Raw genomic sequence first — 17,350 nt, forward strand, 5'->3', positions numbered from 1 at the left:
AGTCGTCTCTTCCCATATTCCCTCTGCCATCACACTGTGATATTTTAAACTATTAATAGACAAACACAGCTGAAAATGTTCATACACATAAGCATCTGGGATAAAGGAAAATTAATAAATAATTTCAGAAAAGCTGGAATTCTCCCCAGAGTAACATAATGATCCCCATTCATTCCCCCTAAACATTAGGTAGTCAACACTGTCTTCAGTTGGTCCGCAGTGAAGCATCACACCAGGCAACATCACACCAGGATAGTGGTACCTTAAATTGCTAAATTTTTTTATGATCTGATAAATTCAGTGACTGCAAAGATGGCATGAAACCTGCAAGGAGTGTAGAGGTTAGCTGGCTGTTCTTACCAAGTCATCAGTGGCGAGGTACATCAGCAGAGCATTTGATGAGAAGGTCCTGAACTTGAACATGACTGTGGAAATATTGGGGTTCCAGCGGATTGGGCGGCTCACCATGGCATAGCTGTCACCGTCAAACTGCACTGTCCCTTCACCGTCTGCCACCTGTGGGCTGAAAAGAACAATTCCAACCATTTTCTTTTGCCATGTGAAGTTGTTCTTTATTCTAAAATAAGAAGTGCAGGGCTATGTGGGCACAGCTCCTGGAAGTCTTCCTGAACTTGATTTGATGTCTTTCAAAACTCTCACTGACAGAGACAGGATTTCCCATTCTATTTTGAGAACGCAAATGCCTTTCCTGTGTGGGGTCTCTGCTCACTACTACAAGGTGAAAGCCACCTTGAGGCACTAGACTCTGTTCCATGCCAGGTAAGAAATGCACCCATACCACAGCTGTCCATGAGCCAGACTCAGTTCACTGTGGTTCTCGTGCTCTCTTCTAATGCTTTGACTGTTTCTGGTTACTGGTTGTCAGGAGCCTTTCTATCACAGCCCTGTCCCACCAGCTTGGTTCTGGTAACTCACTGACCACACTTACAACCCAGACTGGCTGCTTCCCCCCTTGGAGTAATTGACACCTAACTTCTGTTGCATACACATTGGAATTTGATGGCAGCTGTGGAAATTCCTGCTACTTACCACTGAATGCACTGTCACTGCACACAGGCTCCCCAAAGAAGCACGAGAAACAGTCAGTGCTTTACCTACCTGACAGCACATCCTTTGCAGTCACCTTCGATATCCCTGAAATTCCAGAGTCCTATGGGTTTGCTGTCTAGAAAGGTTTCACCCATGCAGCCAGTGAAGGTGGTGACTCTTACAGCATCTGACTTCTGCAACAGAGAACACAAACCTTCTTAGAATTGAATTTAAAGTGATCTACTGCATCTGAAAACATAAAAACAGTACAAAAATAATAATTAAAAAACCCATATAAAATTCCATATAAAATAATAAAAAAAACCCCATAAGATGTTTCATAATATTTGAAATATCAAGAGTATTATTTAATCTGAGAAGCCCTCCTACAGAACACCTGATCAGTGAAAATGTGAACTGAACTTTGTGAACTGAACAGGAAAGACCATGTAGATTTGAGACTCTTGGGAAGGCCTAGGGAGAACAAGTTCTAAAGAACAAGGAGCTGCTTTGGTTTCCACCATCAGTTTTCCTGGCTGTTCAGAGAGCTGGCTGCTCTCACCTGTTCAAGGCCTAGCTGGGTTTTCATTTCAGACTTTCAAGAAAGGACTATGAGCAATCTTGCCCACAATACAATAGGGAAAGTGTTTCTCTTGCAATGCTTGAAACTCTGGAAATTGAGTGGACCGTCCAAGCTAAAAGAGAGACGGAGAACTCAGTGGTTACACCTGTAAATTTCATGCTGTATTTTGGATGCAGAAAAAAGTGCAGAGGGCAAAGCAATTAAAATACAGGTCCCATCTGAACTCATTAAGCTAGGGTCATACACATAGAGTAATGCTCCTTACAACATAACATGGTACCATGATGGAGGCAGTAATAGTTGACAGTACACAGAGTATTCCACTCAAAATTATCCTTCTAAAAATACTCTGATTCATTTAAATTTCAGTTCATCAATATGAGCTGATTAAAAATCTATACACTTAGCTATTTGTGATAGACAAGCACCTGCTGTTTTTACAGCAATTACAAATATTAAGATCTTGCATGAGAACATGGAGAAGTGCAATTTGAAAATACTCAAGGAAAAGTATGACTCAAAAGACTTAATGTGCTACTGATATTTCCCAGGGTAATTGGATAGGTTTTAATTAGCAACAAGTATGAACTTAATGTCACTTCTAAGAAATTCATGACATCTAAGTATCATAGTCTTCTACAAGTCAGATGAAAGATGTTTTAAAAAAAATTAAATGAGCTTTCTTTTTGAATACACTGCAGAAACAAATGCAAAAAGGGATATAGACAAAACTGTAGGACAAATCTAAAGTATTCCAAACCCCAATAATATGAAAAAGCAGATTTTTGACTCAGTGGCCCAAGATATACCAGTAACCTTGCTTAAATGTCCAAAGAGCTGCACAGTTTTAGAAAAGTCTTGGTTAAGGACTTCATTTTGTGAGCCTTACAACTGTACCACATGATGACAGAAATTCCCAAAAAAATGAAGTTGTATTTTAATTCAGAGAGTGCATTTGAACAAAGCAAATCTGACAGTCTACATTGCAAATATACCAGCCATACCAAACTTAAAACAGACTGCCTTCCTACTGCTGCTCTTGTCTTTAATTACCTGGAGAAAAAGAGAATTCAGGAAGATTTTCCTGACTAAAATGAAAAAACAGAGAGTTCTTCAGAAAATATTTGGACAACCCTCACTGAGGCTGAAAACAGCTGTTCTGAGATTGAGTTTTGCACTTCAATTTTTCTGCATGTTTTGTTATTTTAACACTTGAGGAAATATACAAACTTGAGTAAAAAGAGTTCAGTGAGTTCGCTATTTGGGAAAGTCTAAATTTCAGCTTCTTTTCAAATGCTAAAATGTTGATCAGGACCAGAATAGTTAGTTTAAAGTATTTTGTAAATAATACCATTGGAAAATAAGTGCTAATTAGCTTTTATTGGAGAAGAATTTTTAAAAAAGATTCCATCTATTCTATTTGACATACATCTTCTATTAATCCCATGAAGTTTAGCAGGTAGAAGGTAGAAGATGTCACCAGAAAAATGAACAGACAGAAGAGAAAAGAGATCAGGGATATGATGCAGATATCTGTACGGGAACAGGGGGGGAAGCTGGAACAAAACTGAAGAAAATAAAGCAGAAACACCAAAAGCAGACTGCAAAGGAGGAAGTGATACTGTGGATACATGACAAAGGAAAAAACCCAAATGCAAGGGAAAATATTCTCTTCTATACATTGTTAGGAGACCAGAAACGTATGGAAACGAGAAATGAGTTCTTGTTGCTCAGGAACTGAAAGCCTGTCAGGGCAGCAGTATTTCAAGGTAAAGCATCCATCCACCCAGCAGGAATTAGTTGTTTGGGCTAAATGCTGCATCAATACAGCCAGCTACAGGGCTTCTGATCAGAAAGTAACATTGTGGGCAGTGAAATCTCATATCTGTGCACCTCGGTCTAGGCAAATCCCAATAATCTTTCAAAAGTGCAACTTTACTATTGGAATTGAAGCACCTACTACAATGACACCAGCGTATTAAAATTTCCTGTTTCTATTTTATGCAATAACAAAATTTGTCCACACAAATGACCAGCTAACACAGTAACATCAGAAAAGGCATTACCTTAATTTTTTCCGTTAAACCACCAACAAACAGCACAGCATTAACATCCACATCCAGAATGGTATATCCAGGTGGGGAGACAGCACTGAATGTAGCTGGCACAATGCTGGCTTTAGGACCATCCAGAGCTCTCACCGATATCGTGCCATTTCTCCCAGTCCTAGAGATTTAAAAAAACAATTAAGCATACAAAGCCAGTAGTTACACCGGACATAGAAAACTCTATTTTAAATGGTGCCTTTTAACAGAACCACACATGACTGGCCTGATTATGCTTCATTTTGATACAAATGAACAGACACTTATGCCTCCGTAAGCTAAAGTTGTGATCACAGAACCAGATCTTTTCCTCATCTGAATGTCCTTTTTAAAGAAAATTCACTATAGACAGGACATAGACATCACATTGACTAAAACAAAGAATGTTTATTAGATAATATTTGAACTGAAATGAGGTGATAAAGCACTTCATTTTCCTTCACTGTGAGAAACAGAATTTGCATTTCCTGCAGTGGAGCTGTCAGTCCGTTTTTCAAACAGGTACAAACCCCATTATGTTCAAGAATATTACTTCATTGTCCTTTATGAATCACATCAAATATTGATGGCAACACAACACCAATAGACTTTGCCATTTATTAACAGTTTCTGCATCAGTTTGTTTTCTACTCCTTTGATTATACTAATGTAGTAACTGGCACAGAAGGAGCTTGCTGACATATTTTTACAACAGAAGAAACACACTGTGGAGAGATATGATTCCTGAAACCTCCTTCTGAAACTTCTTATAGATGGGTCTCACATTTACCAGTTTTCAGCCACCTGAGACTGCTGGTATATTATTGAAAGTGGCTCTCTCAGTAGTCTTGGGTGAATTCCACCCCCATGGACTTGTGTGGGTCTAAGGTGCAACTGGTTTATAGCAGAAGGTTTACTGATGTGAAGCCCTTTAAGAAATAAAAGTAATAATGCTTGAAAAACTAAAAGTTGCCAGAAACCTTTTTAAACTACTAAAATGTTATGCTTTCTGAAAGAAAGTTATTGGCACTTCCAGTCTATATTGTGCTTAAATCAAGATCAGTTTAAAAACACTCAAGCCCAATAATGCAAAAGTCACTGAGCAGACTGACACTTTTTAGGGTGTCTAATAATTCACAAATAGTATGGATGTCTTTCATCTTCAAACAGACTGAAATGCTCACAATGGAGTCTCTTCTATAAATAATTCTCTCTTATTTAGAGAGGACAATGGAGCTTGAAGAAAGATCTTGGCTAACTTGACAGCAAAAAGATTTTGCTACCAGGTGCATGACAAGTTATCAGGTTGAAGGATATTGTTCTAGTGATAATCAGTTCTGTAAAACTGCAGGATTACAGAAGATGTATCAGCACTATGTGGTTGATATGCAAAATCACTGAAAGGACACTAAAATTGGGAGAAGCTGGCAGCTTTCTTGAGGGCAGACAGGCCCTGCAGAAAGACCTCAACAAACCAGAGAGATGGGCAATCACCAATCATATGAAATTTAACAAGGGCGAGTGTCAGATTCTGCACCTGGGATGGGGTTGTGTGTATAGACTGGGGAATGAGAGGCTGGAGAGCAGCCCCATGGAAAGGCACCTGGGGGTCCTGGTCCAAGGCAAGTTGAACATGAGTCAGCAGTGCCCTGGCAGCCAGGAGGGCCAAGCATGCCCTGGGGAGGCACAGCATCACTAGGCAAGAGAGAGGATGGTCCTGCTCTGCTCTGCACTGGGACAGCCCCACCTCGAGTGCTGGGGGCAATTTGGAGTGCCCCAGTATAAAAAAAGACATTAAAGTATTAGAGAAAGTTCAAAGCAGGGCCACGTTCAAAGCAAGAACAGTGAAGAGTCTGGAGGGGAAGCCTTTTGAGTGGCAGCTGAGGTCACTTGGTCTGTTCAGCCTGGAGAAGAGGAGACTGAGAAGAGACCTCATTGCTGACTTCAACTTCCCCGACTGAGGCGAAAGGGAGGGGCAGATACTGATCTCCACTCCTGTGATCAGTGACAGGACTTGAGAGAACAGCATGAAGCTGAGTCAGGGGAGATTTAGGTAGGGTATCGAAAAAAGTTATCCAGAGGGTGGCTGAGCCCTGGAACAGACTCCCCATGGAAGTGGTCACTGAAAATGTGAACTGAACTTTGTATCAGTCCGAACAGGAAAGATATTGTTCTGAACTGTTCTGAATACAAGAAGTGTTTGGACAATGCTGGCAGGTATATGGTGTGTCTTTTGTGGATGTCCTGAATAAGGCCAGGAGTTAGGCTTGAGGATCCTGAGGGGTGCCTCCAACTCAGCATATTCTACGGTTCTATGAAAAATTTGTGTAATGACATCCAGTGTTTGCTCCTAAGGAGAGGCATTATATAAATAAGACAACTTTAGCAAGTCATCAGCATTAAATTATAAACTAGCACATAGTACACTCTGCTCCTTGACCTCTTGAAAACATAGAAAATTTTCCCTGGAAAGCATGGCTACAGTACTTTAAGACTGAATTCTTGCTGAACTAAACTGGATGTGTCTCTAGTGAACTTGTGATTCATGCATCCATTGTCCTCAAAAGAAGGTCACTGCTTAAACTCTGTCACTGACAATCAAAACAATGGTAATACTTAAATCACAATTGATTAAAATCATAACTAATCAGGTCCTGCTTCTAATTGAGGCCTGCTGAAGTCAAGTAATACTGATATAGGGAGTCTCAAAAATATCTCATCCATCTGACTGTCTCACAAAATTGACATTATTTGCATGTTGCAAACCTGCTTTAAGTCATTTTGTCACATACGGTTATGCCAGAATTTCCTTTGTTAATTGGCACTTGGATTGATTGCAGTTCTTGATGCCAATCAGGTTTGCTTCTGTGAGCAGGTAAGTAACTTGTAAGTGACATTTGCTAAACTCTTTTACCATCAAAGTATAGGGAATTCCTTTAGAAAGTTCTATAGGAATAAACAAATTTTTCTTCAACCTCACTAAAAAAATCAAGGTATTTCCATTATAACATCTGAATATACAATAAAATGCAAAGGATCAGTATGCTTTAAATAAAAAAAGGTGATGAAAATTAAAAGTGTCCCTGGAAAAGCAATGAAGTAATTATCAATTTAGTCTAACTGGAAATTTTGGTGCATGCATAAACCTACCATCTCTGATCATTATTCAACAGTCAGATTTTTCATATTTAGATTTCATTTAGAATGCTAAGTGAAATTGAGAATTTTCAAATCTCTGTGAAACAACATCTCATCTTTTTAAGGCCCCTTGGGATTCTTAAGAATGGCTATCAACCTATGGTGGGTTTAGCATCATATCATTATTCTTGCCAATCCTTGTCAATACTGAAAACAATGGCCAAATTCAGTAAGGCCAGAATTTCATCTTATGTCCTCATGCTAAGCAGATGCCCTGTTCCAGCTGCTCAGGCCATTCTGTCAGGCTGAAAAAGTCTGTGACTGGAACTGAGCAGAAATTTGGAGAAAATGTTGAGGGAATTAAAATGCATAAAACTCTCCAAGAGGTTGGGAAAGGAGTTAGAGTAGAACTATCAAATGCACTAAAATGTTCAGCGTTAAAGACTGCCATAGGGTACGTGATTTGTGAAGTCTGCCTTAAGAATGCAAAATCAGTCCCAAGCTCTTCATCTTAATCCCACAAATCCACCTAATGCCTCTGCAATGTAATTCTCCTAAACACTGCTCTGTACTTCTGATTTGTGCAGCTGTAATCATTCTAAATTGCTGATCCAGCACTTTCTTAGAAACTAATAGTATGCACATCCTATATATCCAGAACAAGCAGCTAATAGGTAATGGGCTTTCATAGGATGTGTGAATTTTATACCATGTTCTGGCTACATATTCTGCTGAAGCAGCTTTCTTGTAAATGAAAGCCTGGCATTACTGTGTCATGAAGCTGCTTTGGTATGCATAATATGACCTGGTGAAGATTTCAACACTTTGTATTGTACCCCAGTTTGTATTTTCCTAGCAATAAGGTTTCATTAAGCCAGCTTCTGGAGACCATGCTACAATTTTATCTAATTCTCTGTTCTGAATGGCTGATTTCTGTGATTTCATTAAATTATTTAAACTGAATGCCATTTCCTCCTCTGGGAGCTATGCATGTTACCAGAATTAGAGTGCTTTGTTTTCCTTCTCCTCCATTCTCTCATTTTCTAACTATATTATCCATTCTATGTTTAATACTATGTGAAATTAACTGTAATGATGCAGGAGAAATTACTCAGCTTTCTATCAAATTACAGTACAGCTGATGTTATCTAAATTACTAAGATCTATTCAAGATAAAGGCTATAGAGTTATGCAATCTTTATGTTGTGATTACTGCACCATATGCCATGTGTTTGCTATTTGAATGGAAAATACAAGCTTCAACTAACAAATTTGGGATTTCAGTATTTATGTATCTATATTTCTAAAGTTCAAAGGCATTAAATAGCTGATCTCAAATTACAAAATATATTTTAACTTTTCAGAATATCTCCTCCTTCAATTTTCATGAACTGTATCTTTCATAAATATTTCCAGTTTGATGAGATATTTTGCCTATGGGAATGGCATACTGAGTAAGAATCAAGATACTGCTGTGTGACAGACCATTCACTTCCAGTGTGAGTATCACTGTATCAAGACCAGAAATTCAGAAAAGCTGCTCCTCTTTAAAATTCAAGGAGAAAAGAATAGCAGTTATTCGAGTGCCAAAACCTTTAATTGATTTAAAAAGTAAGCTAGTTGAAGAAGACAATCAATAGAGTGATAGATAAACAAAAGGCAATAAATAAAAGGAGTCATAGATTTCTGATGCTAGAGGGAAAATATGTGATTAAAATATGTGATTAAAGTAAATTCTTGACAGAGAACAACTGACATTTCAATAGTAACTGGATTGTATACACTTTTGGTACTAAGGCTTGCAGGTCCAAAACCTTTTGTCAAACCAGACTAGAAATTCTCATAGTAACAATTTTTTCTAAAATCTTGGAAGCGAAATATTTACTCACCTAGAGGCTTCAATCCGGTACCAAAACCCATCATCAATGGTCAGATCTGGATATTCCACCCGTCCAACTCCAGATCCCACATCCCACAGGAAGCTCACCTTGCCTTTGCGCATCTCTACGGCCAAGAAGTCAGTCTACATGCAAAATACGAAAATAGATGTGATCTCATGCTTTAATTTAGGAAGTTTTCCAGAACTTTTCACATTTCAGATGATCTAATGAGGCATCAGAAACCCACATGTAGACAGTAGAGAATTGACATTAATTCTCACATTGTTCTAAAATGACACTCTTTTTTCCCTGTTTTTATTGGTTCAAATAAAGAATCTTAAGCTAAAGACAGCAAATTATTTCTCTCAGTAATATGCAGCAAATGGCTGCCAGACTTAGAGAATGTTAATATTGCAGCCATCAATAGAAAGATGTAACTTAGAGGAACACTCTGAAACATCCATTGGATAGCAGAAAGATCTCAAGATACATGATGCCATCTAGCTTTTTCATTTTGTATTAGGTAAATAAAATGCATGTTGGAAATGTTGGAAAATAGGATACTTTTCCCATTTTTGGAATTATTATTGGTTATTCTAGAATTCTATCTGCTATAAGTCTCACGGGAAACTAAATCATTCACCATTATTATGCTTGAAATTGTAGTCTTGACTTAAAATTACAATAAATAGGAGCTTTGACAGATGCAATATGATTAGCTACTTCATTCCCTAGGGAAAAACCACAACCAGCTCCAAAATTAGTCTGGTTGCACTGTGAATTTTAAAGCTCTAATGTAGTTCACATACAAGCCTGCTATTTCTTATCTAGTTAAAATAAAGATATATGTAAAAAATTTGCTGGTCATATTTTAGAAATCTTTGTATTAATAACAAATACAGTAAATGTCTAGATTATTTCAGACCCTCTACTACTGCTTTGAAGCCTCTGGGTGAAAAAAAAAGTCCTTTCTCATCTTCTTTATTTGTCAGTCATCTGATTTGATCGAGCAACTCTGACATGAAAGGCAGGAGACAGACTCACAAACTTGGCACTTCCAAGGTAAAAAAGCAGATTGTCAGCAACTACAGTCTTCACATTGAGAACGACGGTGTTGTATGTTCCCTTCTTTATTTCTGGTCTGTACGTGCGGATACAATTGCCTCCAGAGGACACGGACACTTTGATCTTCAAAAAAAACATAACAGAAAGAATTCTTATTATTCCAGAACTAACCGTAGATGCTTCCACATAATTATAAGACTATACATTTTTTTCCTTCACATTTTTCTGTTACATGTATCAGGGAGTTGCTTGGATATACAAAGAAGGTAAAAATTGGATTTTCTTTCTGGGCTTGTTTAGTAAAAGGAAATAAAATTTCCTTTTGGAATTCCCATTTAAAGGACAAACTGTGTAGATTAAAAATAGCTAGAAGGTATACTGGTCTAATGCAAGTAACAGTGGCATACTAGCAGTACAGATAATCTTTAAGTAGAATATGCAGCTTAGAAAATAAGCAGCATTCCTGAAGGAATTACAGCATATTGTGTTGGGTAGTCATAATTATCTATTTTTCTCTTGTAATATCTTTGACTATGCCAATTTAAGACACCTTTTCACAATTATTTTTAAATCAACAGTTATGTCTATCACTGCTTTTACATAGTCCCTAATGGAGTTGGCATTCATACCTAAGTTTATTTCCACAGCTGAGTGACACATGCATTTGGATCCATGTATTGGTTTCCTCAGGCTCTGAGCACTGATAAAAACACTTTACTGTTTGCTTTTATAATTCCAGCACAGACATAATGACAGTACAATGGTGTTTCAATCCCAGCTAGACATGTTTATGCATTAGAGGAAATGTACATAATGGTACCGCTTATGGCAAACTCTGCTAAAAAGGAGATCCATTATAGGACCAAACTCCTAATTTCCTTATCTCAGAAATGCTGAGTTCTTCAAAGTCCTCAGAGAGAAGATGAGTGCAACAAAACATATCATTACTGTAGCTTGTCTTTCTGTTCTGTGCAGATTTCATCACATATATGGTGAAAACTTCTTTCACCAGTATCCTACTATTTATCCTATCACTTCTTTACCAGTATGCTACTATTATGGGTTTTTTTGAACTATTTTTCAACCATTTTTGAGAAAGGTTTCTCAAGTACCATCTATAAGATTCTTTTTCCTTTGCTATTTAAGTCACAAACTGAATAATCTCAGTATTAATCAGATGATCCTAGAGTTGACAATATGACTGAATCAAGGACATGGGTTCCAAACTCACTAAATATAATAGAAATATATTCTTAAGTTCAAGTCTTAAGTACTACTACTGGATAGAGAAAAATCAAAAATATGGGAAAACCAGATACACTCAACAATTTCAGTGAGTCTGAGATGGTGTCCTTCTTGAGTAATCTAAGTTCTATGAAACGAAATCTGGGGCTTAATATCAGTGCTTAAGCAGAAAAATACATTTTTGTTCTCACAACAAATCAATGATATTGTGACTCTTCTGCTGCACTATCACCTACAATACTTCTTAAAAAGAACCTTTTGCAATCCATTCCTACAGATGCTATTCATTTAACAAGTGCATGTTTTAAATGAAGAAACAAGACACAGAGTGAAAATCATCAGAATATTCTCTTTTTTTCAGAGAAATTATACTCCAGTATTTGCTCTCTTTACACATGTTTAGAATTAGGAAGGATTCATAATGTAGAAAAGAAATAAAAAGTAGAAAATAAAATCCCATCAATACTCAAAAGGTCAATTTTTTTTTTTGAGAAATGGGACTTACCGAATTGGCTTGCTTCCGAGCTTGGTTTATCAGCTCTTTTATCTGAGAAATGTTTTTCCCTAAGTTATCCTGGAGTTCTTTGATTGGCTTGATTTTATCTAGCAGGCGATCTGCTTCCTTTTCTAGGTTTTTAATACTGGAATCTGCATCAGCAACTTTGTAAGAAAGAACAAGGCAGGGCTTTAGAGAATAGTATCAGAGACTAATTATACATTGCAATAATAAAATACAAGAAAATTCTGCATACACAAAGCTCAGGAGATCGTATATGCGACTATAAGGTACACACAGGCCAGGAAGCTACCTGAACAGAATAAGGCAATTTCAGAATGTTTAGAATCAAGTTAAAGTAGCAAAAGCAGCAAACACTGGTGTTAAGCAGGATTTTGAAGATGTAACTGTGCTTCAATTCAGGATGATATAGAAAACATTTCCTGTAACAAAATACATTCATGAATGAAATATTTGCTTTCTTCTTTTAAAAAAATCCCCAAATTTTGAAGAAAAATGCTGGATTATAGAAAAGTGGTTGGTTTCCATAATTAATTTCTGAAATTACTGGGTTAAAATTAACTTGAATTCTTAAACTAACTATAATGGGCACAAATACAAAAAGGTTTTATTCTGGTCACAAGCTTAAAATTCTGTATGCGCACTGAAAGCAGATTTAAAAACAGTGATGGTAAACTTCAAGTGATTTTCTTTTTCTTCAGGTGAACTAAATAATTTTACCACAATATTTTTGCCTCTCTTTTTCTTTAAGTCTCAAATTCTTTTTGTGCCCTTCAACATACAACTAGTGAATTATACCCTCTCTTTGACAACCCATCAGCAGATCTAAGGATTGCAACACTTGGTTTGCATGAGGGTGTGGGTTTTTGTGGACGACACTGAAAGGGACAAACACGCATTAACCAGAAAGATGCAAATTACATGAAAGCAATAATAAAAGCAATAAAAATAATGCTTAGATAAAGCATAAAAAACTGCATCTCTAGGTTTTTGACCCAAACACTCATACCAAAACCTTCAAGATGCTTCTTAAGGTTTCATGTAAGTTAAACTAGCTACCAAGTCACTTTATCTCAAAGTTTTCAAAAAGTAACTATTTAGCTCTTTCAATGAATATGAAACATAGCATAGAGGACCATGCAGAGGCTTTGGTGGTAAGCAGTGAGTCATTGCTTACTGGAAAATGCACACCATAAACTGCAAGTAAAAAAAACCCATACGTACAGATTTCTGCAGGCAAGATACGGAGACAAGGAAAAGAGAAAAAACAGAGGATAACATAAGAGACAGAAGATAACATAAGAGAATGTTTTGAATATCTAAACAGAAATGTAAAGTAAGGGACAGGATGAGTCTATAAATAACTTTATACCTTTTAAATCATTCATATCTATCAAAATGAGAATTCAGCACCTGAATTTTTGACATTGAGAGACTATGTCTACTTTTGCATTTAATCATGAATGCCAGCCTGCTCACTTCATACATCTGGAATGGTTCACCCTACAATACTTTAATCTCATTCCCTAATCTGAGTATCCATCAACATTTGGAGACTGACCGAATATTACTTCTGGAGAACATCTCACAGTTCAGCTTTATCTGATGTGAAACAGTTTGCAAGTGTTAAGACCACTCTTCAATGGAAACAAAATAATGGTGACTGGGGACAATCAAGGGATTAAATTTCAAATTATCACTCATAATCTAAAGTGCTAATGTACACACAGGCTCAGAATACTTGAACTGGGACAGATGGCCTAATCTAGATTCAGCAGTGTCAAGAAACCACTGCTTTATGACCGCTTCTCAGTTGTTTTCCACTACCCTGCAAGAGACCTTACAGATCTGCTGGTTCTACAACCTGCTGTAATCTAACCACACTATTTCAATCAATAAAATACTTTTTTATATTGTCTAAACTTGTATGCACCCAATGGGAATTGCACTGGGGCTCACACGTATCTCAGCTGATGAGCAACAGCGAACTTGCAATAGTCAGGCAGTGATAAAGAGCCATTGGGATTAACTTCTTTCACTTGTACAGCAACACTGTACAGCAACAATTGGCAGAGGATATTTGTCCACAGAATGAGAAGGACAGCCTCTTAAACTGTATGTTTTAAGGTGCCCAGCTTCATCAAGTTGATGACAACAATTTGGGGAGCCCAGAATAGCTGAGAAATTAGTTCTTCATTATCTTCTAAAGACACTCCAGTTTTGTGGCTGTATACTCCTATCTGAGTGATGGTCTAGAAATCTACCATAAAATGTATTATAATATAGAATTCATTTTTATCCATCCTAATCAAAGGGAAAATGCTAAAGTAATTGTCACATTTAATAACAGGATTCATGGCAAAAAAAGAGAAAAAAACCTGACAAAATCCCATTCCCAGAATCTTCTTTCTTTTTTAAAGTATCTTCAGTGTTCCTCTAAAAATAGTAACGTATATGAAAGAAGTCATGCATTTCTCCTAGGACTGATTATCTGATTGACTGAAGACAGATTTAGTGTGGGGTATTTTTCTTGAATCAGACAGTGAATTGCCAGTCAGAATATTTGATTAGTCACCTCCTAAATACTTTAAAAAGTAATCTGAGGAACAAATCTATCCATAACACGTTCATCCTGCTGACATAAGCTTTTCTTGCAACTACTAGCACTAGCCTTTAAGATTTTAAATTCTTTTCACATAATTGTTAGCTTTCAAAGGGACCTGTGGTCCCTTCTCACATATAAGAAGCCCAGAAAATAGAAGTGATAGAAAATTCTTTTATCCCAGCATACTGTAGTAATGCTATGTAAGTGAAATTCTGGAGTGTCTCTGTTTCATTTTGAGATATGAAATGAAAACCATAAACTGAAAAAACCACCACCAAACAATCTGAAAAATATCTTACTGTTCTTGACTGGATCCTTCACCACTGCATTTGTTTTGGCCACATCGTCTGTAAGTTTACTGTAGTTTTTTCTCAAGCCCAGGAGATTCCGATTGAGGTCTTTGATCTGGGCCAGGACATCATTTGCAGTATCATTGGCTTGTCTTGCTTTGTCTTTGGCTGCCTGTACCTTTATAGCTGTATCTGTAAGTAGAAAATGATAATGAAATGATTGCCCAGAGTGCAGAAGTAACTTTTTAAATTGAAGATATATATTTTTGCTCCAAAAAACTCCACCCTTTTTTCTGAAGTTTTGACTCTGAAAACTCCCCAAAATACAAAAGCAGCTCAGAAATACAATGGAATCTTTAATAAACCATTATCATTGTCAGTCCTGACAAGAGAAAGAAAGAAAAGAGAACCCTGATTGCCTTTTTTTATCATATCTAAGTAGTTCCTTTTGGGTCATTATTAGAGATCATGCACCATTCTGGCTGAATGAAAGTTTGGAGTTACTGTGTTACTTCCCTCTATTTAGTCTACAATTATTTTCAGCCACACCTTAAATTATGCCATCCCTGCACATGTGGGTCCTTGTCCCACGTGATCTGCCTATCTCATTCTGAATCTTTCTGCTTTTATCTGACTATTGTATAGCAGGCACACAAGAATTATGCGTTTAAGCTTCTCTCTACTTTCTGAAATCCTTGAACAAGAGATATGACAGGGTCGTTTTCCTTCCCTTCCTCATTTGATCATTTTCCTGTTGGACAACTAATTTACTCCATTTTCTTATCCATGCCATTTATTTGCTCCGAATTTCATTCTTAACACTCATCTGCTTGTTTTTATGAGCATCCTTGTGCCAAGAGTAAGCACCCTGTAATTCTAATCTGCCAAAAGTTTATTACATTGCTAATGATTGCATAACTCATATTACTTTTACTTGTTCCATATTTCATATTCTGTGTCCTAAGGTTAACAGATCTTAGAGGTCCATTTTGGTAGACTGAGACATCTATCAAAACAAATACCCACATCAATATCTTGACCAAAACTCAAGAAATAGTACAGGATGAGCATGAAATATTAAACCACTTACTTCCTGAGTGCTGGTTTCAAGGATTATTAAATCTAAACCAAAACTTTTCAGTTAGCTGGAATCTTAAAGCCACAAAAATGTACAAGATGAATAGTAAATTGTTTTTCATTCTAAGGGTTTACTAGTCTGAACATTCCAGACCATCAGAAATCAGACAGAATGCAGATTTTCCTCAGATAATTTTCTTAAGGTGAAACTTCTGTTTATAAACTGCTCCTTGGAGAAAAATTCATAGCAAAATAGCTTGATTTAAAACATTTAATTTTTAAAAACATTCATTTTATCTTTCACTATCCATTATAATTAAAGTAGCTCCCTGTCCCTTGCTATCAGAATGGAAAATAGCTAACATCCCAAGACTTTGGGATTTTAATCAGTATTGCATAAAAAAAGAAGTCTGTACTGACTGGAAGTCTGGAATGACAAATGTGCATACGTGAAACACTGAAATGCTGAAGGTTAATGACTCAAGCAATGGTCCATTGGCAAAAGCAGCAGGTTTCTATGCTGAGGTCAGAAAACTCCTAAACTAAGGGGAGGAGCAGAGTTTTGGGTGTGTGATGGTGAAACCTCTGATTTGCATAAGATCTCACCCATCACCAAAGGATGACCAAAACAAAGAGACCTTTGTTTAGCAAGGAGATCTTTTTTGAGCCAGATTAGGAGAAAGCCAAATAAGAAGCAAATCCTTTGGAGATGGGATAATGCTTTTTATCCCGCCAATATCCTCCCTTACCCAGCTGACTGTGGTGTAAAACTCTCCTGCCTGCAGGCATGTATCAGGACATTCACACGCAGGCCTGAAGGTGTTCATCCCTTCTGAGAAGACCTCAGTGGCCCAACTACATCGGCGGGAGTAACAGCAGTCATGTCTTAGAAAGGGTCAAAACCCACCAAAAACCCCAGACTCGTTTCTGGGGCCTTCCACCAGAGGACAGCACGAGCCACAGCATTGCATCAAACAGTGTAAAACTACTCTCCAGGGGAGGTACCTGGGAATTCCCGCCTGAACCTGAAGGTACCTTAACCCACTGAACTTTATATGTTGTGAGGGGTTTTCTCTACCCTGGATGGATCAAGACTGTGACCATCACTTCGACCAAGGGGCATATAAATTGCAACAATCAAGTCTTGTTGATGGATCCACATATAGTAGTATCTTCCCCCTCCCCTAACTACTTTTTCTCTCTTCTCTTCTCTTCTCTTCTCTTCTCTTCTCTTCTCTTCTCTTCTCTTCTCTTCTCTTCTCTTCTCTTCTCTTCTCTTCTCTTCTCTTCTCTTCTCTTCTCTTCTCTTCTCTTCTCTTCTCTTCTCTTCTCTTCTCTTCTCTTCTCTTCTCTTCTCTTCTCTTCTCTTCTCTTCTCTTCTCTTCTCTTCTCTTCTCTTCTCTTCTCTTCTCTTCTCTTCTCTTCTCTTCTCTTCTCTCCTCTCCTCTCCTCTCCTCTCCTCTCCTCTCCTCTCCTCTCCTCTCTCCTCTCTCCTCTCTCCTCTCTCCTCTCTCCTCTCTCCTCTCTCCTCTCTCCTCTCTCCTCTCTCCTCTCTCCTCTCTCCTCTCTCCTCTCTCCTCTCTCCTCTCTCCTCTCTCCTCTCTCCTCTCTCCTCTCTCCTCTCTCCTCTCTCCTCTCTTCTCTCTTCTCTCTTCTCTCTTCTCTCTTCTCTCTTCCTTATTGTCAGATTTCTACAGTTAATAACCGGAATGGCTACATACCTCCTTTCTACTGAAACCAATTTGTTCTAAAGTTAACCTGCCATATTTATATGTATATATACATGTACTTATACATCTATGTATCTATCTATCTA

General features: G+C 37.5%; 1 protein-coding gene across 2 annotated transcripts in view; it reads right to left on the reverse strand.

Moving 5' to 3' along the window:
* The window catches only part of LAMA2 (laminin subunit alpha 2), a 267,187-nt gene that overhangs the window by 41,671 nt on the left and 208,166 nt on the right, over positions 1–17,350 (reverse strand). For both annotated transcript variants that reach the window (XM_083855998.1, XM_083855999.1), the window contains exons 42-48: positions 14,467–14,649; positions 11,551–11,705; positions 9,780–9,923; positions 8,745–8,878; positions 3,700–3,859; positions 1,120–1,244; positions 361–523 (exon numbers count right to left, since the gene is read on the reverse strand). In XM_083855998.1, the coding sequence (XP_083712124.1) occupies positions 361–523; positions 1,120–1,244; positions 3,700–3,859; positions 8,745–8,878; positions 9,780–9,923; positions 11,551–11,705; positions 14,467–14,649 (1,064 nt within the window). The remainder of the gene's footprint in view (positions 1–360; positions 524–1,119; positions 1,245–3,699; positions 3,860–8,744; positions 8,879–9,779; positions 9,924–11,550; positions 11,706–14,466; positions 14,650–17,350) is intronic.

The sequence above is a fragment of the Zosterops lateralis genome (genome assembly GCF_965231275.1).
Source record: "Zosterops lateralis genome assembly, chromosome: 3".
Lineage (NCBI taxonomy): Eukaryota > Metazoa > Chordata > Aves > Passeriformes > Zosteropidae > Zosterops > Zosterops lateralis.